At 39.7% G+C, this 27,789-nt stretch overlaps 1 protein-coding gene across 7 annotated transcripts in view; it reads left to right on the top strand.

Moving 5' to 3' along the window:
- Positions 1–26,545, top strand: part of ENPP2 (ectonucleotide pyrophosphatase/phosphodiesterase 2) — a 116,332-nt gene extending 89,787 nt beyond the window's left edge. For 4 of the 7 annotated variants that reach the window (XM_054560967.2, XM_024250610.3, XM_009244052.3 and 1 more), the window contains 8 exons: positions 1,043–1,227; positions 3,515–3,566; positions 12,792–12,928; positions 14,266–14,401; positions 15,382–15,459; positions 18,674–18,806; positions 20,617–20,773; positions 25,940–26,545. In XM_054560967.2, coding sequence (XP_054416942.2) covers positions 1,043–1,227; positions 3,515–3,566; positions 12,792–12,928; positions 14,266–14,401; positions 15,382–15,459; positions 18,674–18,806; positions 20,617–20,773; positions 25,940–26,110 — 1,049 coding nt within the window. In that variant the 3' untranslated portion in view covers positions 26,111–26,545. 7 annotated transcript variants of the gene reach the window in all.
- The last annotated feature ends 1,244 nt before the right edge of the window (positions 26,546–27,789 follow it).

Genomic DNA, 27,789 nt, shown 5'->3' with positions numbered 1-27,789 from the left:
GAAAGAAATGAGGTGTCTATTTTCTGGGACTACCTCCTCTTCCCCACAAAAGGTTGTAACTTGCCCATTGGTTCAAAGACAGAATATTATCCCCTTCTAAGGCTTCTTTGTCTTCCTTCAACAGTTGACTAATGGGGCGTTTTCATAGTGTTGCTGTTGGCAGCCTCTGGCTGGTCTAACATAGCATTACAGTTTGACACCACTGGTCAGAGATCTGATGAAGCAAGAGTTCTGCACAGAGTCCCCTCCACCTCCATCTCTCGCATTGCAGCCCAGTTAAAAATATTGCCAGCTTGCATCCTGGCCAGCTATTTATGTGCTTTTAATTATTTTTCTTCCTTGAATTTCTAGTTGCTGAATGAGGACAACTTTTCCTATTTAGTAAGGGAGTGCCAGTCTGGTGGTTACAGGGGGAGTCTGCAAGTCGGGTCTCCTGGGTTCTTTTCCCATCTTGGCTGCTAGCTCTCCCCTGTCCTGCCTCTGAGCTCAAGCAAGTTACTGAATACGCACTTGGCAACCATTCACTTGCTATGAAATCAGCCTGTTCATTGCTCAGTGGCACTTCAGGGGACAGGGCCAAAGCCTCCTCATGTCCCCACACTTCTGTGGAGTCATTAGAGGGCAGACTTCTAGTTAGTTATTGATTATAAGTCTCATTTCAAAACATGGAATTAAATAGTCCCAGTGAAGTGCAGAAAAAAGTGATACTGACATTGATCATCCTTGGGTTGTAACTATCACAGATACAGGCAATAGTTAATCAAGGTCTTGTTCCTTCACTCTTTCTTTCTGGGAATCTCTCTCTCTCTATTCATGGTCAAGCAATGAACTTGGCTATTTCAGAAAGCTGTGGCAAGATGTAGTTAGTCCAGAATGGTTCAGGAGGTAAGGAGGGGGTGCCTGCCATCTACATTTGGTTTTGTCCAATTATGATTTGTGTTCACAGTTTTCAGACCCATAGAAGGTGAAGGGTTTTAAATCTTACCATATCTCATCAAAAAAATGTAAGAATCACCTGCCTCCTTTTATTAATTTTCATTAGATCTCCTGGGATTGAAGCCAGCTCCTAATAATGGGACCCATGGAAGTTTGAATCATCTCCTGCGCACTAATACCTTCAGGCCAACCATGCCAGAGGAAATTACCAGACCCAATTATCCAGGGATTATGTACCTTCAGTCTGATTTTGACCTGGGCTGCACTTGTGATGATAAGGTAGAGCCAAAGGTAGAAATAATCTTTATGTTTATTATGGAGGAGTTTGTTGGGTGGCTAACAGTGCTGGCCCGTAGAACTTTCTGTGACAATGGACATGGTCTATAATTATGCTGTCCAAAATGGTAGCTACTGGCTAGTGTGACTGAGGAACTAAAATTTTTATTTCATTACTTTATAATTAAAGAGCCCTATGTGGCTTGTGGCTACCACATTGAATAGCACAGGTATAGACCATGAAAGACAGAAAGTAGAATTCATGTTGCTATTCTGTGCAGTCACAGTTCTCAACCAAAATCTTTTTCTATTTTCTTCAACTGTGGATCACATGTCTACTAGTCACGGTCCCGATGGGAAACAGGTGGCCCATATAGAAGAGGTTTTGAAAGAGAGTTTAGGCCAGGTGCGGTGGCTCACGCCTATAATCCCAGCACTTTGGGAGGCTGAGGTGGGTGGGTGATTTGAGGTCAGGAGTTCCAGACCAGCTTGGCTAACATGGTGAAACCCTGTCTCTACTAAAAACACAAAAAAATTAGCCAGGCACGGTGGCGCCGGGAGGCTGAGGTGGGAGAATCGCTTGAGGCAGAGGTTGTAGTGAGCCGGGATTGTGTCACCGCACTCCAGCCTGGAAGACGGAGTGAGACTCTGACTCAAAAAAAAAAAAAAAAAAAAAAAAAAAGGAAAAGAAAAAAAAAAGAGAGTTTAAAGGAATTGTTTCAGTCATGTTTAATGAGTAATTTACCAAGGCTGAGCAGGGTGGATGGAAGTAAATGAGGAGTGGTAAATTGCCCTGGGGTTTGCATAGTACCTTCTAAGGTTTAAAGGGTGAGGGGAAGGAGTAAGTTTCCAAAACATGGAGAGACAGCCGAATAGGAAGGAACTATTGTATTTGACCAATGAGTGCAGCTTGTTCATTGCAACCCAGCAGGGAGCACTCCCAGATAGGTGAGTGCTAACCTCATCTTCCTCCCCTGTACTTCCTTTCACATGTTTCCCCTTGGTAGAGCCCAATAGGGAGCCACAGGGCAAGTTTGCTCTTTGATGCCATCCCTAGAGGTCAGCCTTCCAGGACACAGAGCAGGGTTTGGGAGGGTGCAACAGGGATGCGGTAGTGGTGCAAACAGAGACTACCCCCACACACTATGCTTGGACAGTTTTTCTTTTTTCTTTTTTTTTTTTTTTTTGTGATGGAGTCTCGCTCTGTTGCCCAGGCTGGAGTGCAGTATGTGATCTTGGCTTACTGCAACCTCTGCCTCCTGAGTTCAAGTGATTCTCCTGCCTCAGCCTCCTGAGTAGCTGGGATTACAGGCTCCTGCCACCATGCCTGGATAATTTTTGTAGTTTTAGTAGAGACGGGGTTTCACTATGTTGGCCAGGCTGGTCTTCAACTCCTGACTCAGCTGATCCACCCGCCTAGGCCTCCCAAGTGTTGTATGTTGGGTGTAATATGTTGGGATTACAGGCATGAGCCACTGTGCCTGGCCTTATATATCTATTAAATAATGTATGAAGTAATCTTTTGTATAGTTTCCTAAAATAACCTATACTATAGTTTTGCATGTTGTAAAATTTTTAATAAATGCTATTATACTATATGGATCCTGCAATTATTTTATCATTATGTTTTTGAGACTTATGTATATTAGTACATGAAGTTTTAGCTCACTTATTTTTACTGCTAATACAGTAGTTAATATTTAATTGTATAAATGTACTATAAGAATTTTTTTTCATTTTCCTACTTGAGAACATTTAGTAATTTGCAAATGTTAGCTCTTACAACAATGTTGCCACAGACATTACTGGAAATGTCTTCTTGTACACATATGCTAGGATATATAGTGAAGGGTAGAGTTGCTGACTCACGATGTTTCAGAATTGCTGAGTCATAACTTTTTAGCTTTGGTGAAAAGTGATTTCATAAATTAGTTTGGGAATCACTTCAGTGTGCCTAGAGATTAATCTGAAACATTTAGGCACTATCCTAATTAACTTACACATATATGCCCAAGTCATCATCAGTACCCACTTGGGAAATTGGTACTGTGGTGATTATCCACAGTTTTAAGGAAGGAAACAGAGATTGAAGAAGGTGCTTACAAACATAGAACTGCTAGACGTGGAGCCCAGAATGTCAGTTCGAGAGAAAATAGTAATTCCTCGAAAGAATGTATGATATAGATGGAGTTTAGAGTTCGCTTTTGAATTTAGCAGGGTGCTAAGTAGACAGAAGGGCACAGAGGGAAAGAACATTTCTGATTTGCTTCCTTTTTTCCTTTACTGGTTTTCACACATGAAGAACAAGTTGGATGAACTCAACAAACGGCTTCATACAAAAGGGTCTACAGAAGGTAAGGGGTTGTTGCAAAACAATCAGATAAGGTTTTTCTAGTTTTCGAAAATCGAAAAGGCTTCTTATTTACATTATAGTGTAAGCACAATATTGTTTAAAATTAAAATTTGTATTTCAAAGTGACTTTCATACCTATCTGGCAAAGGATATTGGTTTATTCCATGTACACAAGATGCCAGCTGTGTAATAAAAAAATTCCAATAGCTTTTCTCCCCCCTCAATAGCTTTTAAGCCCTCTGAAGAATACACAATCCATTTTGTATCTGATGAGTCATAAGACACTGTGGGGCACTCCTATAAAGGGAATGATAGTCACAATGATAAATAATAGCAGCTGGTGCCTATCCTGAAGGTATCTACCTCGAGAGTCAGTATATATATATATATATATATAGTGATAGGGAGAGATTCACCGAAGGAATCAAATCAGAACTCCCTCCTCACATGAAGGATCATCTCGAGCCCTAACTCTTACTTTACATACAACGATAACAAGCACGTATTAGTGAACTTTTGCAAGCTTATGATATGACCAAAAAAAAAAAAAAAAAAACCTTAGTGATTTGTACTAAGATGCATTTCTTGCTCCCGTTTTAGTGTGCTGGCAGTAGGCCAAGGGCAGCTTTGCTCCATGTGTATTCTTTATTCTGGAACCCAGGCTGAAGGAGTAGCCTCCATTAGAGACATGTCCTGCTCTTGGCACAGGGAAAAGAGTGGCAGAACTGTGCACTGGGTCTTAATGCTTCTGCTTTTATGAGGCATATGTCACTCCATTCACAGTTTGCTGGCCGAAGCTGAGCACATGATACCAATGGTGTAGAGAAGTACATTTTTTCCATGGGGACTCTATCCTGCAAGTCATATGGCAATGGGTGGAGGCAGTAAATAATGAGGAACAATAACACAATCCACCATGCAGGCTCTTTTTATCTGATTGTGAAGTTTCACAAAATTGGAGGAAAATAGAAGGGGAGGGGAAGCCTCCTATACATGTTACTAAAGTAGATGGGATAACATGTTGAAACAGCCAGGAAATGACTAAAAGTGTATTTAAAATGCAGAAAGAACTCAAACATAGCAGCCACAAGTCATGCAGCAAAGATGCACATGGTCAAATTCTCCTGAGAGCATCGCTTGAGTTATTAGCTTACATATGGTTCTGTTTATCATATATGCTCTTTCCAATCTGATTAAGTAGAGTTGAGGAAACCGGTAGAAGATTTGATTTACTTGACTTATTTTTCCTCTTTTAAAGATCTTTATCTGCCTCCTTCTTCCTTTTCTGTATCTCCATCATCCCACTTCTCCCTTTGATCACAGAACACACAGACTCTGGCATAGAACTGAATGAACCTCACTTTGAAGATAGGCCATTGTTGGTGGAAGGCACACAAATCTTTCACAAACTCTACAAGTGATTTGCAATGTTCGACACTAACCTCTAGTGGACTATAGTGTCATTATAATTAGAACAATTAGAACATTGCTAGAGTCAAAAGATGGGAAGTCTCATGATTCCAGTTTTTCAGATATTTAGTTTCCAGGGCAGAGAAATATTACTCAGATGCTTCTCTTCTAAAAGTCACTAATGAAATTAATTATGGTAACTTCTATTGGACGCCCAAGATTTTGCTGATTCAAAGTCTGACTGTTCATGGTACTAAAGCATTTCTGTCTGAGAAAAACATTCCTGCAATTAATTTGTTGGTGGCAGGGTCCTCATATGACAAAACCAGTCTTACAATTCATTATAAACAATAACCTCAGCCAGGCACAGTGGCTCACGCCTGTAATCCCAGCACTCTAGGAGGCTGAGGCAGGTGGATTACCTGAGGTCAGGAGTTTGAGACCAGCCTGGCCAACATGGTGAAACCGCTTCTCTACTAAAAAAATACAAAAATTAGCCGGGCGGTAGTGGCGCGTGCCTGTAATCCCAGCTACATGGGAGGCTGAGGCAGGAGAATTGTTTGAACCTGGGAGGCAGAGGTTGCAGTGAGCCGAGATCGTACCACTGCACTGCAACCTGGGCGACAGAGCGAGACTGTCTCAAAAACAAACAAACAAACAACAAAAAAAAACACACAATCACCTCAAAATTAAGAGCATAAAAATAAGAGACATCTTCTTAGTGAATCACTGACTCTCAGGGCTATAAGGAGCTATAGTTAGTAAGGTCACATCTCCATTGCTCTGCTCTGAGTGGAACATGAGTTTCTTACTTATATCCCTGAAGTGTCTTTTTATACCACTGAAGCTTAAAGCTTATGTATTTTCACGGAAACAAACCCTCATGGATACATTCAGCAAGCATTTGTTGAATACTGACACTGGGCTAGCACTGGTTACTCTGACACAACTGTACCACTGATAGTTTCTAATTCATGGCTTCAAAGTGGTGGCATAAAATATTAGGGGGGAATCTAGAATACCTCATGCTATTCTAAGTCTGCTCATGGCCTAGTGGCACCAACCTTTAATGATACAAGAGAGCCTTCGAAAGTATTTGTCTTATTATGTGCAATGCATTTCCTTGCTTAGATGTTCTTTCTCCTGTTGCTCTCTCCATATCTCTTTGTCTCTTGGGCTTTGTCTCCTTTTGGGCCCTATCTTGGTCATTTCTTCAGTGGCAAAGCCATGTTTTCTTGGTCTGAGTTCTTTCAGGCCTTGATGGTGTTTCCTGTGATATAAATTTGGCCTCCCATTGAAAATATTCAGTGTCTGCCCTACTGGAGGAGATCCTTGTCAATATGAACCACCATGTATGTGAGCACACATGTGTTATGTTCAGGGAAATTACTTCCCCTTTCTAGGTACCTTTGAATACATATCAAGGCTTTTAAAGTAGTTTGTAAACCTAGACTATACAGATGTAAAGTTGTACTATTTTTATTATTAGTTTTTTAAAACACAGATGTAAGTAGTTGATATTTTTCAGAATATGTCATGTGCTATACACACTTCACCTGTAACATTTGTATGTGACTGTTTTAATGGCATATGCTGTAAAATCAGTCATACATCTGTACAAAATACATGAGTAAAAGCTGCATGTTCCAATAGTGAAACGATCGCAGGGATATCTGTGATAAAAAAGAGGTATATTAAACCAATCTTGGGCAATATTTTGCTATAAATATTTAAACTGTTATGGAATCAAATCCTTTACTAAAATAAAGAGAAAGAAAAATGTAATCCTCAAAAATGGCAATCTAAGCTGCTTGCTAAATTTTAATATTTCTAGATATGTGGTAGACTCCAGATCTTAATTGCTGCCTGTTGTTATTTCTGGATCTCATATACCTAATGTCTTGGCAGACTTTCCATGCAATGAAAACTCATTTCCTTGTGGCATTGAATCGATGGATGAATGAATGAATGAAAGGAAAATTTAAAAAATGTCTTGTAGCAAGCAATTCTGGCACTATAGCCAAGTATAATTTTCACTGCAGGAATAATTGCACCATTTATTTGCACCTTAGTCTTTTCTCTATTTACTTTGCTATAAAAACGTTTCACATTTTCTTAGGTTAGCCCTCACCATCATCTTTGTGAAAAAGGAATTAAAAATAATTATAATGCCTACATATACTTGGCTCCTTATCACACACAATGAGAAATTAGTTTGGATAGGAAAGTGACTTAAACATGGCTGGGTGCGGTCAGTGGCTCACACTTGTAATCCCAGGACTTTGGGAGGCCGAGGTGGGCGGATCACCTGAGGTCAAGAGATCAAAACCAGCCTGACCAACATGGTGAAACCCTGTCTCTACTAAAAATACAAAAATTAGCTGGGCATCGTGGCATCCACCTGTAATCCCAGCTACTAGGGAGACTGGGGCAGGAGAATTGCTTGAACCCAGGAGATGGAGGTGCAGTGAGTTGAGATCTCGCCATTGCACTCCAGCCTGGGCAACAAGAGCGAAACTCCGTTTCAAAAAAGAAAAAGAAAATTGACTTAAACACTAGTAATTCTTGTTAACTTTAAAGCAGAGTCCTGAATATGGCTACAGAGGGAACATCTTCTTTAGCTCTTGTCAATTCTGGAATGTTTCTCATTTGTGTTATTTCTTTGGAGATATTAGTTGTTCTAGAGAAAGAAGGAGGTAGCACTCACTACTGCTTCTGAGTGTTTGTGTCTGCGCGTGTATCCGTGTGTTTTTGGGAATACTTGGAAGAAATCAATACATAGTAATTGTTTATTGTTTATAGTAGAATTCAAGATGAATTTGATGGTAGATTGAATTTTAACAACTTTTACCTAGCAATATTCTTTGCCAGTATTGAGGTGGAGTCCATACCTTTACTAAACAGTACAACTGCAGTTACTTTGGGTTAAAACTAAACAAGTCACTTTACATATTTTGCCTGTAAACAGTGCAACATTCCAGGGAGATAGAAAGCTTTGGGAGATTAAGTTACAGAGTACCAGAACTATAAAGAGCTGAGATTAGATTTGAACGCAGTTTTATATGACACTGAAGCCCATGTGCTTTCCTCTGAAAATGCTTCTTAATCTAAGAGTGGGAACAAAGGGAATATGTCAAAAGAAAATTTTGTTTTTCGTGTACATTTTGTGGCCTGAGTAGAGAGACTTTTTGCTCAACAAAAAAATTTGTATATCAAAGTTTGGAAGCTGCTTCTGAAATACTAGATGCTTTGACAGAAACTACTGTCCTCATTAGCTTCTCAGTAGGCACTACTCGGGCAGGGCTCATGCCTGGGAGTAGTTGGATCTTCATTCCCACACACTCTCCATAAAATAACCCAGCGGCCAGCACCCAACTGGAGACCACCCAAAAGGCCAAGCAGAAGAGTAATGGCCTAGAATTCTAGTGCTGCTGTGCAGCTGAATTATTTTGTGCAAATCATAAACCTCCAGTTCCTTCATCAGTAAGTTGGAGATGATACTACTGATCTGCCCAGTGTACCTTTCAGGGTAACATTAGACAGGTCATATGTAGAAAGCCAAGATTTTTAAAAATATATATCATTAACTTACCAACAAGTGTTTGCCAAGTAGATATTACGTGATTGGCATTGTTGGAGATGGAGGATACAGTGGTGAGTAAAACAGATGAAGTCCTTGTCCTCATAAAGTTATTGTTCTGTTGTAGGATTTATCCAGTTGATACATTACAGCATAATGTTTTCAAGGTTGGGGTAAGAAAGAACAGGGCACTAAAAAGAGACCTTGAATCAAATCTCAGAGGAGGTTGAAAGGGCAGCAAATGATAATAGGCACTTGTAAGGCAAAGGAGAAAGTATGCAGGAAAAGGAAAGATCTTGGGTAGAGATTCTGTGGTAAGATTTAAGAGCATATTATTGTGGGAGTGTATGTTTTAAAAAAACAAAAAAGAGGAGAGATTTTCATGTGGCTCTCAAGACAGCCTGCTCATCTGTGGGAATCTGAATCAGGAAGCTGAGGAGGGAAAAGGAACACAAACTCCAGTCTCTACTACCCAAATTTGGAATACAAAAAGAATGAGTGCTGGGGAAGTCCACACCACTTAAAAAAGATTGGCCTCACAGTATTTTGCCAAGTGTGGTATCTGGAGGAGAACCTTGGCATGTACCAAAACTGCCAGAGACACTATTGTAAACAGGGAACTGGGGTGTGGAATGAAGGCTCGGTCTGGAATTCCATGACAGGCATTCCCAGCCTGGGAAGACCAGGTTATACTAGATCCACGTGAAGAAATCCCGGAAACATATTGCAAAAGCAGAGGCTTGCAGGCTAGTCTCCAGGGTTGCTGGTCTCGAGATAAAGATCTCAATGTGTGCTGAGAACAAGATTCAAGTACATTTTGTGGCCTGGTAGAGAGACTTTTTGCTCAACAAAAATGCAGTGGGTGGCTCCCCCAAGATGTCATAAAGACTAGGAGAGTCAGGCTATGACTCTGAACCTGTGATTCTTTGATACTTTGATAAACTGAAAAAATAAAATCTAAATTTTGATTCTGGACCTTAAAATGTGTGTTCTTACTGCAGAGATTATTTCCCCCTCTTTCTTAGATGAAACTATTAAGCTCCAGGAAGACCCAAGTAGATTTTTTTGAGTCATTGGGGACCTTGCTTGGATTTTTAGGAGGCTGTAAAAACCACTGTATTTTTTCCCCTTATTATGCTATTTTTGCTCAGTAATAATTGAGAAAAAGGCAGTCAGATAGTGATATTTTTGTGTTACAGCTGTGTGCCAAAACTTGCAGTTATGACAATAGCTTGGAAGCTATGGAACTCAAATTTCTTTCTTTTCTTTTTTTTTTTTCTGAGACAGAGCCTTGCACTGTTGCCCAGGCTGGAGTGCAGTGGCACGATCTTGGCTCACTGCAGCCTCTGCCTCCCAGGTTCAAGCAATTCTGCCCCAGCCTCCCGAGTAGCTGGGATTACAGGTGTGTGCTACCATGCCTGGCTAATTTTTGTATTTTCAGTAGAGATGGGGTTTCACCATGTTGGCCAGGCTGGCTCAAACTCCTGACCTCAGGTGATCTGCCCACCTCAGCCTCCCAAAATGCTAGGCTTACAGGTGTGAGCCACTACGCCTGGCTAGAACCCAAATTTCTGAAGCAAGTTGAATCTATATATGTAGAGCAGTAGAGTCAGTAGAGATGGAGAAGCTTTACTGAGGAAACTTTTCAGGAGAAAATGAATCTTTTTTTTTAGAGACAGAGCCTTGCTCTGTCACCCAGACTGGAGTGCAGTGGCACGACCTTGGCTAACTGCATCCTCCACATCCTGGATTCAAGCGATTCTCCTGTCTCAGACTCCCGAGTAGCTGGGATTACAGGCGCGCACCACTGTGCCTGGTTAATTTTTGTATTTTTAGTAGAGACAGGGTTTTGCCATGTTGGCCAGCTAGTCTTGAACTCCTGACCTTTGGCAATCCACACGCCTTTGCCTCCCAAAGTGCTGTGATTCCAGGCATGAGCCACCATGCCCGGCAGAGAAAATGAATCTTAAGATATCTCTGCCCCTCTTGGGCCCCTCGCCCTTTCCTCTTCATGTCTCTTCCATGAGGGCTGAATATTTGTCATGCACTTTTGAGAGTGAAAAGGGACACTATTAACAATTATACCAGGGCAACAGGCATAAAACTGGAACATGGGGCCAGCCTGGTTTAACTTCATATGCTCCTTAAAGGACTTTATTGATGCCACCTCCACTCCATTTCCAGTATTCATCATCCTCTGCATTCCCATCACACTCTGTAACTATCTTTAATATGGTGCAGACCACATGGCATCTGTTATTTGTGCTATGTTTGTCTCTCCCTTTGACTTGTGAGCTCTTTGAGGGTAAGAGCTCTATCTTAATCATCTTTGCCCAGTACCTCCATTCTACAGCCCAAGGTCTGGCACAACCAAGGTGCTCAATGTTTGATGATGAAGAATAATGGATAAATTTGGAAGGAGATAGGTGACAGACTTGGCGAAGATTGGATAAGTTATTTCTGGTAGAGAGAAAGGAAATAGCATATATGATAGTGTAATGTTGATAACAACGATTGTGAAGAGAATGTTGCAAATACATTAGCCTTTGTGGAATAGAGTGTTACTCTGAATGCTTAGAAATGAGGAGGATTTAGAGGAAGAGCCAGAGTTAGTAGAGACTATAGATTGTCCAAGATTCTTGTTTGGTGGTTGCTCTAGGGAGGGGTATTGCATATGGGAACATGGCTGCTATTTTGTTGTCCCCTAATGGAATCGATTAGATGCCAAGCTTGAATTTGAGTTTGGAGGACTGTGTGTGGTAACCATGAAAACTTAAATGATAAAAAGAGAATAGCTTCTCAAAGAATTTTGATACTTCTGCTTCCAGCTGAAACCAGCAAATTCAGAGGCAGCAGAAATGAAAACAAGGAAAACATTAATGGAAATTTTGAACCTAGAAAAGGTTTGGTTTGAGTTTTGAAAGAAAGTCTGGGTTGTTTTACTGCCCCTAAGTACTACTGTTACGATTTGCTGGCGTTTTATTTGTTTATTATATTTCATTTATTTAATATTGTCAGATTATGTTCTAATCCTTAGGGGTGGGTCCCCAAATTTGGCAGCTTAACTAAAGCTTCTACATTTACTGCAATGCTGGAGCAGCCGAACTACCCAGAACAGGCTTGTGTTGTAATAGTGTGGGCCGCTTTGTCTCAAATCCGCAGTTCTATCTGGGAGGGTCTTGCAAAGTATTGTACGAAGACTTTTCTCCATTACTTGCATAGAATGGTAAGACTTTAATTAAAGTAACATGTATACATTATTTAATAAGTGTTTTTCAGAACTGATTTTCTCTAGTAGAAAAAATAGTACAAGAATTTATTATTATTTTTTAATTTATCACTTAAGGAATTGTGAATTGCCTAAGCCTCAATCTCTAAATATTTTGGTCTGTAGGGCCCCACATTTCCAAGAATCTATGGAAATTTTGACTTTAGCCTATCCAAAGTGGGCAGATCAAGCTTCAGGTATTTATTGCAGAGTGTGGAATGAAGATTTTCATACTGAACTCCCATCTCTTCTTCCGCAAAGAGTAAAACTTCAGACCTTTTTTTCCTAAGAAGAGAGCTTTCCTTTGGAGGTCTGAATCTGCACTGGGGGTCTTAATTGAGTTCTTTGGTAACTGATGAACTTCCCTCTTCTGTACTTAGAAGATCCTCTTGAATGCCCACTTATTTTATCTATACATGTTCCTTTAAGTTCTTACCTAAAGAGTTTTCCTCTGTATGACAAAGCAGCTTACTTTAAATGCTCATTACTACTCACTTTTTATGCTGAAGGAATGCATATTTCAGTTGCTGTATGCATATAATGATCAATATGTACCTTCTTCTTAATTAAATCACTGGTATACCTGATAAGCCTCTTCAGGGGTCAAAATAATTAATTCTACAGAAATCCAATCCTGTTGGCTTTCCTTTCAGCTGAATCATTTCAAAATTTATTACATAATGTTTCCTTTATATACAAATTGCAAATTCTTTACAACTAAAAAAAGCATTATGTAAATACAGCATTCACATTATGGCTTTGATAACTGTAAGGCTTGACCCATGGTTAGGTGATCAGATCAACCACAGAAGTGTTAGGAAAACTAGCTTGATTAAATTAAGGAGAAGGTGCTATATTAATAATAAGTAAGCTAGCCATTTTAGGTAACTTGACTCTTCCAATATTTCTTTAACATTTGATGTAAAATTTAATATGCATCTAACACAGTTTATTTTTTTCTTTTTTAGAGAGACACCTCCTCTATGGGCGACCTGCAGTGCTTTATCGGACTAGATATGATATCTTATATCACACTGACTTTGAAAGTGGTTATAGTGAAATATTCCTAATGCCACTCTGGACATCATATACTGTTTCCAAGCAGGTCATTGAGAAAATTGGATTTTATATTTTTTATTTTATTACATTCCTCACGTTAATACAATGATTCCTTGCTTAACAGAATTTTGTCTTAGAAAATATTTTATTTTTTCTTAATGACAGAAATCCTATGTTGGATTTATTGTAAGATATTTTGAATTAGCCTTTATTCAATGTTCTGGTAATTCCATGGGAATATGTTAAACATTGAAGGTAGATCACTAATTCTTTTATTTTCTTTCACTCTGCCTAAGTCATTGCCCAATAGTTACAGAAACTGCCAAGGTTCGTTTATTTATTTTAATAGACTTTATATTTTAAGAGCACATTTTATTTCTCAGCAAGATTGAGTGTAAAGTGCAGAGTTCCCACATACTCACCCACCCCCCCTTCAACCTCCCCCACTATCAGCATCTGTCTTTTTTTTTTTTTTCTAATGTTTTGAGACTGAGTCTTGCTCTGTTTCCCAGGCTGGAATGCAGTGGCATGATCTCAGCTCACTGCAACCTCTGTCTCCTGGGTTCAAGTGATTCTCCTGTCTCAGCCTCCCAAGTAGCTGGAATTAGAGATGCACGCCACCACACCTGGCTAATTTTTATATTTTTAGTAGAGATGGAGTTTTGCCATGTTGGTCAGGCTGGTCTCGAACTCCTGACCTCAGGTGATCTGCCTGCCTCGGCCTCCCAAAGTGCTGGGATTACAGGCGTGAGCCACCATGCCTGGCCCTGGTTTGTTTTTTAATAAAAGTTTTATGTTGGGGGTTTCAGTTTTGATGAAGATGAGATAAATAGGTATATATCAGGAATTAGAAAATGTTATTTGGCAGTTGAGGCATGTTTTAAATTTTTTAATACAAAGGAGGAGAACACTTCTACTGCCCCAAACACAGTTTATTGTTAATTTGTACTGTGTACACATGTACACATATGTATGTTCTTGTACATTCTATACACACACACACACATATATATACATACAAATAGTCTATTTAGAGGAGATACGTCTATATTGTTTCTAAGAGTGTTATTTTATAAGTTATCTTTGATGAGATTCTATTTATTATTTCAACAGTGGGATTTCTGCTTTATGTTCTGCTTTCTATATTGTTTTACTTAAGACTTTGATAAAGAGAGTTATGTTGATTAAAAAAAGTTTGAAAACTTGTGGCTTACTGTACTTAAAACTAAGGACTTTAAAAAAGAAGTCAGACTATCAAAGATAAAAAATTTAAAAAAGGAGTCAGACTATCAGAATACAAGCATAGGAGAAGCCAGAGGGGTTTTGATTTCGGCTGTTCGTACAGAGCCACGGCGTTGCTGAGTGCCTCTGACTCCCGTGCAGGCTGAGGTTTCCAGCATTCCTGACCATCTGACCAGTTGCGTCCGGCCTGATGTCCGTGTTTCTCCGAGTTTCAGTCAGAACTGTCTGGCCTACAAAAATGATAAGCAGATGTCCTATGGATTCCTGTTTCCTCCTTGTAAGTGAAGAGTATCAAGATCTGATGCCTTCAGAGGGATGTCACATTGTGCAATCTTGGTATTTGGAATTTCAGTGGCTTGGGTTTTCTTCAAGAGAGGGTACTCAAAAGATTATATAAATGAATTTTTATGGGATCCTTCCAAAATCAGCCAAAAAGTGACTAGCTTTAAAAAAATCTAATTCTCCAGGGGAATTCTAATGTGCAAGGGAATCTTCTGTGTCCTGCCTTACATTATTAAATGAGAATCTGAAAAGGAAACAGTGAATCATTAAGACACTAGTCGTTTATGTAATACTATAGAGGGGATCTCTTAAGATTACCTGAGGCCAGGCATGAGCCACCACTGTAATCCCAAAGTAATCCCAGCACTTTGGGAGGCCAAGGTGGGTGGGTTGCTTGAGTCCAGGAGTTCGAGATGAGCCTGGACAACATAGCAAGACCTTGTCTCTAAAAAAAATTAAAAAATTAGCTGAGCTGGTGGCACATGCCAGTAGTCCCTGATACTCTGGAGGCTGAGGTGGGAGGATCCCTTAAATCTGGGAGATTGAGGCTACAGTGAGCTGTGATCAGGCCACTGCACTTCACCCTGGGTGACAGAGCAAGATTCCGTATTTAAAAAAAAAATCTGAAGCCCTTAAACCATCTCTTATTACCTTGATGATTTTTTTTTTAAGTCTAAATGGCACTGATGAAATCAAGGAGTTATTTTACATAATGTTGGTAGACTCAAGAAGTAGATAGTAAGAAAAAAACATTGTAAATGGCTTTTGGGAGAGAGCTATTGAGTGAAGAAGAGACTGAGTGGGAGGGGAGTAAGGAGATGTTGTATAAAGCAGTTAGGAACAGGAATAAAGGAGTAGATTCATTTACTTCATGTTGTTTGGACCATTTAAGAAAATTCTGCCCCCCTCCCCTTTTTTTTTAACTGATACAGGTTTTGGTAAGCAATGTGTACTATTTGTTTTCCTAATGTTTAGATCTGAGCTCTTCACCAGAGGCTAAATATGATGCATTCCTGGTAACCAATATGGTTCCAATGTATCCTGCTTTCAAACGTAAGTCCAATATTTACCTAATACACTGTTATTTATGAAAATAAACATTTCTAAATTTACCCCTTACCTTTTCTACCTCTGTTAATTTTAATAAGAATACTCTTCATGTGTTTAACCTTTATAATTTTTGAGGACCTTTCATGTAAACTTTCTACTGTTAATCCAAAATTTGAATCTGTGAGGAAGGTTGGCTGGTAGTTTATCCCTGGTTTATAATTAAGAAATTGATATCACAGAAAGTGACCACAGGTCATGCATGGTAGAAACTGAACTAACCCAAGTTTGTGTTTTTCTTCTAATCTGGTTGTTATTTTTATTTCAATGCTTATTATCTTAATGGTTAAAAAGGGTCTTCACTATATTTTGAAGGCCACTTGATATTTAACAGCATCTATATTTATTTGTTGAGCATTGCAGTAAAAGCCAGTAGCACCTCTTCCTCTTGGGGTGATAACATTTTCTGAATGTTGGCCCTGAAACCCAGCAAGAGCCGAAAGGGCCTTCTGAATCATCAGTGTTTATTTCAGATGATTTTAGTCCTATACCAATTATTTTAGTTTCTTTGAACATTTGTAATTTCTTTGTACCTGACATAAATATTTGTGGATGCTAGTGAATTAAGCTACAATTCACTCATTGTACAGGCACAATGAGCTCGGGCACGAAAAACCAAGTTCCTGGAGTGTGACCACAGGCTGTGTGATCATAGAAATGTCATTAAATCTCTCATTTGTAAAATTAAGAGATATGATTGCATGACACCTAAGGTTTATATGGATTTCTGACTTAATTATCCAATGGCGAAGGCACTGCATTTTTTGTTTCTGTTAACTATTCATCTATGTCTCCATCCTCATTCATCCATCCATCCATCCCCCCATCCACCCATCCATCCTTTTATCTATCCATGTGTTCAAAGATAGAGTAAGCATTATGAAGTAGCTTTTACCACCTTTCAGTACATTTGTAGTGAACAGAACTTACATCGTTATGGGAAAGGTAGGAAAAGGAAGCACCTCTATGTGCTTCAACTTGATGGAGGAGGTTCAGGCTGTGTTATGTAACTCTCAGGGCTGAAAGGGAGTCTCAAAATAGGAATGGGCGATTGTGGAGTGTCAGCTACAGTGGCGGGCCTCCGCTGCTTAACATTGGTGAAAAGGGCCACACGGTTTAGAGAAAAAAAATGTTTATTTGATGTCCTAGTTAGCAAATGAAGGTCTATTCAAAGAGAATTTATTGCTTATGAGTGAAAAATTAAAGTATGCTTTTAAAAGTTTTCTTGGTTTGTTCTCAGACCCAACTGAGAAGCATTTCAGAAACTCACATAGTTACATTTATCACAATATTACATAGAATGCAGCTTCATTTAATTTCTGCAAATCAGGGTTCTCTGGATTTCTTTATTCTTTATTGATGTGTTTTTTTGACCAAATGGTAATCAAGGCAACACACAGTACCACCCTGAGGCTGGTGTGGAGAAGGCCTTTCATAGAGAGCTTGCTGTTCTCCACGAGGGGGGTGGTTTTTTCGCATGCCACATTTCTGCGGGCCTGGCCTTTTGACTGTTCTCATTGTTGTTTCTTTCCTTCTCTTCCTCTCCATTTTTTCTTAATGCTTAAGTTAACATTTGAACTCCTTTCTTACTGTCTGGCTTCTTTCTTGACTGCAAATAATTATCTAAGGTATTTTGGCTCTTGTGGGCTGCTCTGCCATTCAGAGTTTCAGAAGGCAGGAAGAGCAATTGAAGCAGTATGAGAAGGATGGCCAGGTGCTTTTTAATAAAGGGAGGGAAGAGGGGCTAACAGCCAGAACAGCATGACACCCATGTTGAAGACAGCATGGCGAATTCGATCTATTATTTCAGAACCAACCCATTGCTTGCCTATCCTGTCTCCTGTTATTCTCTCGTTTTTCTCCCTTTCCATTCTGCCCTTCTGGTTGGCCATTATGGAAATTAGAGGCAGAGGGGACAAGGCAGTTCTCTGCAGGGGATGACAGTGAAAGTGAGACAGAATTATAGAGGAGAAAGCAGACATGCACAGATCTGGGAATGTTTTTCAAACGAAGGAAAGAGCAAGTGCAAAAGCTTAGCCTGAAATAAGTTAGGGGAGAAGTTAGGGGACAGGAAGAAAGTCTTGCGCATGACAGGGAAAGGGGTAGGAAGTAAAGTTACAGAGGTAGGCAAAGACCATGGTAGGGAGTTGGGATTTCACTCTAATTACAATGAAAAATAATCTGGAGTGTTGGAGATGGGTGGTGTGTGTGTGTGCGTGTGTGCGTGTGCAAGAGAAAGAGACGATCTGACTTATGGTGTAAAAGGATCCTTCCGGGTACGATATGGGGGAGTGGGCTACAAGGTAAAAGGGAAGTAAGCGTTTCACAGGGAACCCAGGGAATAGTCTTTTGTGGTGTGATAGTTCACTTCAGAGAGGATGGTTAAGTTAGACCAGGATAGAGCAGTGAAAAGATGAGAGGTGGTCAAATTTGGGATAATTGGGATGTACTTTGGTGACAGCACTGACAGGAATTGTTCACATGTGTCTATAGCTAGGAGAGAAAGCAAGGATGACTCTTAGGCTTTTGGCCCAAACACCTGGGTGAGTGTCAGAGCCATTGATTATGATGGAGAAGGCGAGGGTTGGGGCAGGATTAGGAAGGAACATTAAGAATTCTGTTTGGATAATATTTTGCTTGACATGAATATAAGGTATTCCGGTGCATTAGGAGGTAGATGGTTGGATAACATGTCTGCAACTCAAGGAAAGGTCAGGGGTAAAGCTTAAACCTGGGAACTAGCATATTGATGAGATATGAAGGACGAGAAGAAAGAGTAAGGCCTTATTTTCATTACTCTGAAACACCATACTTCCTCTTTTGCACATTCTGTTCCCTCTGCCTGGCGTGTTCTGCCTGGGAAACACCACCTACTTATCCGTGCTTCAGATCTCAGCTTGGGAGGATCCTTTCCTGACTTTTGAACTACATTAAACTCCCCTACCATTGTTTCATAGCTCTACACTGTTCCCTTTGCTGGTTTGTATATGACACACACACTGGTAATGCCATAGAATGGAGTCATCTCATGAATCACGACAGCTCTCTTGTCTCTTGGCTTGTGACATTTGGCTCGTAGCATGCATCCTAGAGAGAATTTGGCCAGAGTAAGGAATTTTCTTCATGAATAATTGATTTTTGGATTTTTGTCTTTGCACAGGGGTCTGGAATTATTTCCAAAGGGTATTGGTGAAGAAATATGCTTCGGAAAGAAATGGAGTTAATGTGATAAGTGGGCCAATCTTCGACTATGACTATGATGGCTTACATGACACAGAGGACAAAATAAAACAGTAAGCCTTTCATTTCTACTCAGTGTGTGATTCTTAAGTCCCAAGATCTCACTCAAGAAGTTTTTCAAATATTCCTGTACTAGAGAAGAGATGACACCCCTTAAATTTTTTGAATTTTTCAAAATTATTATTATTTTTTTTTTTGAGATGGCGCCTTGCTCTGTTGCCCAGGCTGGACTGCAGTGGTATGATCTCGGCTCACTGCAACCTCCGCCTCCTGGGTTCAAGTGATTCTCCTGCCTCAGCCTCCCGAGTAACTGGGACTACAGGCATGCACCACCACATGCAGCTAATTTTTGTATTCTTAGCAGAGACGGGGTTTCACCATGTTGGCCAGGCTGGTCTTGAACTCCTGACCTCAAGTGATCTACCCTTCTCAGCCTCCCGAAGTTCTGGGATTCCAGGTGTGAGCCACTGGTGCCCAGCCTGAATTTATCAATTCTTTTGATTAAATGGGCATTGGTGGTTGGAATGGAATTTTGGGTTTTGTGGTAAATAAATGCACTTTTTTATTCTATTAAAAAAAAGTATCAAAGGATTTAATTTTGTTTAGTCATTTCTTCAACAGCTCTTCAGTGGGAAGATGACCATTCCCACTTATCTTCATTATTTGGGTGGGAGTTAAGAATCCCTTAGATTTTCTGAGTCAGTACCTCTCAGTAGGAAAGTGCATATGGACTTGGATTGAATCTGGTTGTCTCTGTCTCTTTGGTGCTGTTGGGCATATAAAAGCCATTATCTGTGCTCATAAGGGACCCCACAGTCTAGTGGAGAAGGCAAGATTTAGAGTGATTGGGATGTATTTTCATTGTGTAAAATTAAATAACAACATTCTGAATTTGTCAACAATTTGTTGACAAATTCAGAATGTTGTTATTTAATTTTACACAAGCATGAAACAATCAGCAGCCCAGAGTATAAGAGAGGGTTTAATTGTGATTTAGAGATAATTACAGAATAAATTGCTATTTTATAAATACAGATAAATAAGATAGAAATTATCTTACTTCTTTTCCAGTTATTCTGAAGAGAAATTTTGTGTAAATTGCATGTTTATTTTATTGCTTATCACTGTTAGCCAAAATTAAATTAGTAGTTAGATCATAATTTTAATATTCGGAAAATGAATAAAATTAAGGTAATAGAAAACCAGGCAAGGAATTATGAATTTCTGTACTGATCTCTACAGGAAAATATTTTTTATACCTCTAGGTCCATCATTAGCACTCAGTCCTTAGTACCTCCTTTGGTAAATTAGTTCTTTGTATCAAGTTCCGCATCTCATTGTAGCTTGAAAGGGTCATTATTCTCCTAGCTCTAATGTCTCTTGCCCCGGTCCATTTTATACAACTCTAGGAAAGTTATCTTCCTGAAACATGGATCTAATAATGAATGACACTCCCTAGCACAAAAACCTTTAATAGAGCATTACTACCTAAATAATAAGGCCCCAGTCCACATCCTGGCACTCAGAACCCACCATAATTTGGCTTTTATTGACTCTTTCAGCCTTTCATTTCTACTGCATTGGTCTATTCACCATTACCTGTCTCCAGTTCTTAGATCAATCCATTTTCTTTGCCTGGAATATCTTTCTTACTCTGCCAGGTTGAGGAGTGAGGGGATTCCAGGCAAAGAAAACATTATCTTCAAAGACATAGAAGTGGGCTAGTGCTTAGAAGTGAAAAATGATTCAATTGAATGGGGATTAATTTTAGTGACTTAGGCAATATTCATTGATCACCATTTAAAAAAGAAAGCTTTAACATCAACTCATCAACTGTGACTTCGTTTTACCTTCCTGTTTCAGGTACGTGGAAGGCAGTTCCATTCCTGTTCCAACTCACTACTACAGCATCATCACCAGCTGTCTGGATTTCACTCAGCCTGCCGACAAGTGTGACGGCCCTCTCTCTGTGTCCTCCTTCATCCTGCCTCACCGGCCTGACAACGAGGAGAGCTGCAATGTGAGTTTACAGAGAGAGTCCTTTAGGATTTGCTTCCATAGTTCACCTTCGTTTCTTACTTTATATTTCCATCATTGAACTAGAACATACTTATTATAAAGCATTCACCCTAAACAGAAAAAAGAAAAGAACCAAACAGAACTGCTTAACACGTAGAAATTTTGCCTTCTAATGACTTTTTATTTTTCAATGTATGTGTGCATTTAACATAATTCTATCAATGTGTACAATTTTGAGAAATAAGTGTCCAAATGTTTTTCATTTTGCAAAAGAAAGTGGAGAATGACAAAATTTTATAAAAAAGTAGAAACTAGCAAAATTTTGATAATTGTTGAAACTTGGTAAGAGGTCGTGGAATTTTATTATATTACTCACTTCACTTTTCTGGATGTTTAAAAATTTCCATATTAAAAACTTTTTTCTTTTTTAGCTCTGTCACCCAGGCTGGAGTGCAGTGGTTTGATCTTGGCTCACTGCAACCTTCATCTCCTGTGTTCAAGTAATTCTCCTGCCTCAGCCTCCCGAGTAGCTGGGATTATAGGCGGGCACCACCATGCCCAGCTAATTTTTGTATTTTTAGTAGAGATGGGGTTTCATCATGTTGGCCAGGCTGGTCTCGAACTCCTGACCTCAAGTGATCCACCTGCTTTGGCTTCCCAAAGTACTGCGATTATAGGCATGAGCCACTGTGCGTGGCCCATAATGAAAACTTTTTTTTTTTTTTTTTGAGGCGGAGTCTCACTCTGTTACCTAGGCTGGAGTGCAGTGGTGTGATCTTGGCTCACTGCAAGCTCCGCCTCCCGGAGCTTTTCTTCACGCCATTCTTCTGCCTCAGCCTCCCAGGTAGCTGGGACTATAGGCGCCTGCCACCACGCCCGGCTGATTTTTGTATTTTTAGTAGAGACGGGGTTCCACCGTGTTAGCCAGAATGGTCTCAATCTCCTGACCTTGTGATCTGCCCACCTTGGCCTCCCAAAGTGCTGGGATTACAGGCGTGAGCCACTGCACCCAGCCATGAAAACTTTTTAATACACACACATACACACACACACACACACACACACACACACAAAGCAAGAGCAAGCAAGAAAGAAATCTATACCTTACTGATCAGGTTTGCTACTAGTTACGATGGAGGTGTAACAGTCACTCTTCTCAGATAGCACAGATGACTCCTGATTCACTCATCCTGTGGGGAGACAGCTAGGATGCAGGATGGCATCATGAAAACACTAGGGAGGAAAACAGGAGCCATGCTATATGCTCCTGGCTCTGTACTAACTTGACACTCAGGGACAAATAGAAAAATCTTCAGGTCCTTTTAATTTGATGGAAAGTTTGTGCTCAAAGGTTGATTTTAGAAGTAATGGTCTATGCTTTTGTTTCACATAACAGAAGGAGTAGAGATGTAATCTACAGAAGATAATCTTTAGTCAACAAGTACTACTCAAATTCCTAAGTTGTATAAGGTACTCTAGGAGAAACAAGAGTGTATTAGACATAGTCACTATTCCTAGGCAGCCCACAGAGTGGGTCAACAAATAAAACAGGTATGGAAATTGCAACACTGAAAGGCAAGGAGCCATAAGAATAGCTTCAATAGAGATGATCAGCTTTGTGGGCAAGATAGTTTTTGATCTGTGACTTCAATTATGGGTGAAGATTGAGGCTATGAATGTAGAAGAAAATTAGAAAGTTTAAATATATCCCAGAAAGCGAATTAAGTTTTGCCTGAATATTAGGAATGAGGGCAAATAGTGGGAGAAAAGATTTTAAAAGTTGATTGGAATCAAATTTTTAAAAAGTAGTAGTAGTAATAGTAACTATAGTAGTCATCATAGCAGGAGCAGTAATAGTAGTTGTTATCATTTATTGAGTATATGTTGTGATCCAATTATGTGCAGGTCCTCTACATATATTATTTCTAATCATATAATCACAGTATGAGGCAAATATGTATATATATGATCTCTCCCTGCCTTTTTGTTAACTGTTGAGAAATTTATAGCTACTAAGGGGAAAGTATGTTGTGTGGTTACTTGGTTAGTCAGCAGAATAGCAGAGCTTTAGATTTAAGGCCTCTGACTCAAAGAGCCCATCCTCTTTCCAATTTATCAGACTTCCGTAGTAGAACCTTGGGAATTTAGGAATTTTTTCTTACGGCTCAGGCATTAGGTACCCAAGGAAAATGTTTAGTTGGAAGAGCAACGTTTTTGGCTCTGCTTTAGGAAGGTGAATTTGAAATGGAGGAGGCTGAACATTGTGCTCAAAGGGCTTTGGCAAGATTCACAGGAGTGAGGCAAGAGAGAACTTGAACTGGGGTTGTGGTCTTGGAGATCTAAAAGGAAGGATAGAAGACAACAATATTATACTTGAAGGATCCATAGGGTTTTATAAATGATGGGAATGGGTGGTAGAGAAATGTGGAAACTGCAAGTGAGAGACAAGCTGTTATCAACTTACTGGCTTGGCCCTCTCAATTTTGGTTGTTTACAACCACAAGAGCTCCAGGTGGATGTAATGCCTCTGTATAACATGGCATACATTCTCTGAGCTTCAGTTTTATTAGAAACTTGTGGGGAGGTGAAATTCTTGCAAAACATTAAACTGTTGTATTATGGGATAAAAATAAAAATTGCCATACAGTTCTAAGATGAAAAGACTACAAAGGTATTTCGTATGTATAGTAGGCCATTTAAGGTGTACCTAGATTCCTGGGGAATACATGTTCAAGTTCGGTCATTAGAGGAATTTGGTGATGGGGAGTTTTAAAAATACTGCTCTAAACTCAGTGCAAAGGATGTTCTGTAATTGATCTAAATTTTATATCTGAAAAATGAAATCCACTGAAGTCCTCACAGGTTTTCCTCTCCCTACTGGTTCCTGACTCTGCACAGAGTCTGGAGGCACTTCTTGTAGAGTTCACGGCCAGCACGCTTCTCGTTGAAGGGTCACCTGTTCACGTAGAAACTGTCCTTGCTGTGAATTTTACCTTAAAACTGCTGGGGCTTGAATTCACAAACCTGGGGAGAAAGTCAGGGAGAAAAGACAGGTGAAGAATAAATGTCCATAATGAGGAAGACAGCAAGCAAGTTCATGGTTTATGCTTTTGTTTGCATTAATATTCTAAGTGATTTATTTTTAAAGTCTTTCCTGTCCTCCCTACCTTGCTGTTCATGAACTTTTATTTGAATTGTCTTAGTTGTGCATCTTGCAGCACAGTCTTCATCAGCGAATGCTTCTGTGGATTGCCAGCTAACATCAAGGCAGAAGATATTTTCTTCACATCCCACATAGCTGGTATTTCCTAATGATGAATTATAGAACAGATTTCAGGGTGTGAGAACCAGAAGAGACTGCCTCTCCAATGAAACTGGCAAATCACTTCCCAAGGAAAGAAATAGCAAAAGACAGATGTTTTTGCAGAATTCTTATAATCCCAGCTAGCCATCATTTAAATTAGGAAAAACCTTTTCACCCCTGTCCACACATTCAAATGACTGCATTTACAAAGAAAAAAATTGGACTGACTGACCATTGAAAAATCAAACAAATGAGCTGAATATGAAAATTCTCTCAAAATACAGGCTCATGCTTGCCCTGCTTACTCTGAGGGGGTCCTGACCCATCTGGAGACCTCCTACTTCGTTAATTATAGGGTCACGCTGAGGACTGGTCAGTACCATTGTGGGTAGAGTTATATTTAGGTCTTTCCTTTCCTGTGAATCGCAGAGATCTTGGTTAGGTTGGGTTAGGAGGGTGGGACATGAAGGTTAAAATTCTTACCTCCCCAGCCTGCAAAGCAATTTCTTCCCCTTTCTTCATTTTGCCTGAGATGGCCAGGCATCAGTTTCCTGAACCAACACCCTCCCGGAACATATTTAGCACTGGCACAAGCTGCTGCAGTTCACTGTCCAGGTTTGTGTGGGTTGGAGCTTTCCGAGAAAGCCCATTGCAGGTTCTTGGGCTTTGGTGGATAGTTCATTGAGACCACTGGTGGTAAAGAGTTGGATGAGGGCATGTCTGAATATTCCCAGACCTGGGACATGCAGCCACCCTTCAACTTGTAGAAGGGCTCTTGGAAGCCATTGCAATTCCAGAGGCATTTGTGAATGGAATTACTTGCAAAGGCCCTCCTGCTCAATGTCTACTAATGAAAGTAGACACTGCTCCATATTCACAGGGCTCTCAGATCTCACTCTTTCCCTCAACTTCCCACAAAAATGAAAGAAGCTATTTTTGAGATGCAAAGAACTGCTTCCCCTGAATTACCTTTTAGTTTCAAGTTAGACATGAAATAAGTTGTTTGATGTAGGATATCTCAATGTCTTTCATCTGCAACTTGTGTCAGTGGGGCAGTTTTTGGCAAGCAGCTGAGACAGGGATTCACTTTCTTTCTTGCGTGTTTCCTTGCTTTACCTTTTTCCCCCCTTCTTCCCTCCTCTCCTTCCTACCTCCCAGGGAGCTGCAGAAGTAAGCATTATTATCCTCGTGAACCAAGGAAGAAACTGAGGCCTCAAGAAGTCAAGTAGCTTGACCAAGGTCTCATAGCCAAGAAGTAGTACAGCTTCATTTCCAACTCTGGCCTTTTGGGCCCCAGAGTGCCAGATGTATCAACTGAGCGGCTTCGAGTTGACCTCATTTTTCAAATAGCAATTTATGCATTCTAGTAGATGACGTAGTTGATGCAGCAGTTTCTTTTGAAAAACTAGGAATGCACACACATGATTTCGTGCGTTAGGCTTAAGTTCTTCACTTTCCTTGGGAAGCAGAAGCATATTCCAAATTACTTTTACTCTGTGCTCAATATTGCAATTTGACAGCTTGGAAAAGAAACAAATTACTGAATTCTCTAGGGCCTTTGGTTTTCCTAATTTTGATTTATGTTCTGAGAACCTATTGAGTCAAATGCCCTCTGACACCACATGTCTCGTTTATTTGGTACAGTTAATTGCTGTTGAAAATGTTTACAGCCAAGGGCAGGTATTTGTGGCACATTACCAATAGGAATGCGGTAGGGTGGCAGGGAGGCCAGGAAGGATCAACATGCATTGGCTCTGTGTGCAAGAGTGCACAGAGGTCATTTGTGGACTTGGAGTAAACTGACCATTTGGAGAAACTCCTCTGGAAAATTCTGATTCTGATTTTGTTCTATTTCCATTGCAGAGCTCAGAGGACGAGTCAAAATGGGTAGAAGAACTCATGAAGATGCACACAGCTCGGGTGCGTGACATTGAACATCTCACCAGCCTGGACTTCTTCCGAAAGACCAGCCGCAGCTACCCAGAAATCCTGACACTCAAGACATACCTGCATACATATGAGAGCGAGATTTAACTTTCTGGGCATCTGCAGTACAGTCTTATCAACTGGTTGTATATTTTTATATTGTTTTTGTATTTATTAATTTGAAACCAGGACATTAAAAATGTTAGTATTTTAATCCTGTACCAAATCTGACATATTATGCCTGAATGACTCCACTGTTTTTCTCTAATGCTTGATTTAGGTAGCCTTGTGTTCTGAGTAGAGCTTGTAATAAATACTGCAGCTTGAGTTTTTAGTGGAAGCTTCTAAATGGTGCTGCAGATTTGATATTTGCATTGAGGAAATATTAATTTTCCAATGCACAGTTGCCACATTTAGTCCTGTACTGTATGGAAACACTGATTTTGTAAAGTTGCCTTTATTTGCTGTTAACTGTTAACTATGACAGATATATTTAAGCCTTATAAACCAATCTTAAACATAATAAATCACACATTCAGTTTTTTTCTGGTTTTATTTGGCTTTTATTTCACTTATAAATTAGAGGGTCTGTTTCAGGTGTATTCATGCGTGTAAGGAACACATTTCTTGTACTAGGCCCTTTTCCTAGTTGCTTATATGACATTTAACCACAGCGACCTGGACGAGACGGTTTAGGTACATATCTATAGGAAATCAGAAGGGCAGAGGGAAAGAGCAATTAGAAGCACTTCTGAATACAATCTCTCAATGTATCTCTTTTAAAAATATTTTGAAGTTTGGAAAAATATTTTGAAGTTTTGACCAAGTTGGTTGAAAACTAAGTATTAGATTCAACTTAAACTGCTTTGAACATATATTCTGTACAAGGTATTGACCTAAGAACGCTGGAGGATATAAAGAGAAATAAGACAGTGGGATGAGATATAGATATAAACGTGTAATTAGCCAATCCAGGTAGAGAATAACAAATGCCAAGTAAAAGTATTAGTAACAACACAATAGGACAGAAAGGTCTGAATAGTAATATGTGGGGGTAATTTTAGATGGACATACTTATGGCTTTAAATGCTAATGATGCATGCAGTGAGGAAGTCATTAAAAAATTTTCAGTCTTTCAAATTGTGGCATAAAGACTCAGAATAGTGTTGTTATATCTCTAACAGTTGTTAATCTCCCTTAAATAAAGAAAACAAGGTCGGGTGCAGTGGCTTGTGCCTGTAATCCCAGCACTTTGAGATGCTAAGGCAGGCAGATCACTTGAGGTCAGGAGTTCAAGACCAGCCTGGCCAACATGGTGAAACTCCATCTCTACTAAAAATCCAAAAAAAAAAAAAAAAAAAAAAAATCCCTTCATGGTGGCACATGCCTGTAATCCCAGCTACTTGGGAGGGTGAGGCAGGGGAATCGCTTGAACCCTGGAGGCACAGGTTGCAGTGAGCCAAGATAGGCCCACTGCACTCCAGCCTGGGTGACACAGTGAGACTCCATCTCAAAAAAAGAAAAAACAAGCAAACAAAAAAATTGGAAGAAAATAGCCTTTTGTTTTATTTATTTTTAATTGTTCCCTTTTATGGTCAGTGAAATGGGTTTTAATTTCTATAAATTTTCCTTTAAAAATACATTAAGAAGAAAGACATTATGTCAAAAATAATTCACATCAAAAGTAGCACAGTAAATTTGATGGTATTGGGGATATGTGAAAAATTGGGAAGGCAGTAAGGGAAAAACTGATGTCCTGGAAACAGGGCTATAGGACTACACTGGAA

Source organism: Pongo abelii, chromosome 7, assembly GCF_028885655.2.
Source record: "Pongo abelii isolate AG06213 chromosome 7, NHGRI_mPonAbe1-v2.0_pri, whole genome shotgun sequence".
In the NCBI taxonomy this organism is placed as follows: domain Eukaryota; kingdom Metazoa; phylum Chordata; class Mammalia; order Primates; family Hominidae; genus Pongo; species Pongo abelii.
The sequence above is the reverse complement of the archived record's forward strand: the minus strand, read 5'-3'. Positions and strand labels throughout refer to the sequence as shown.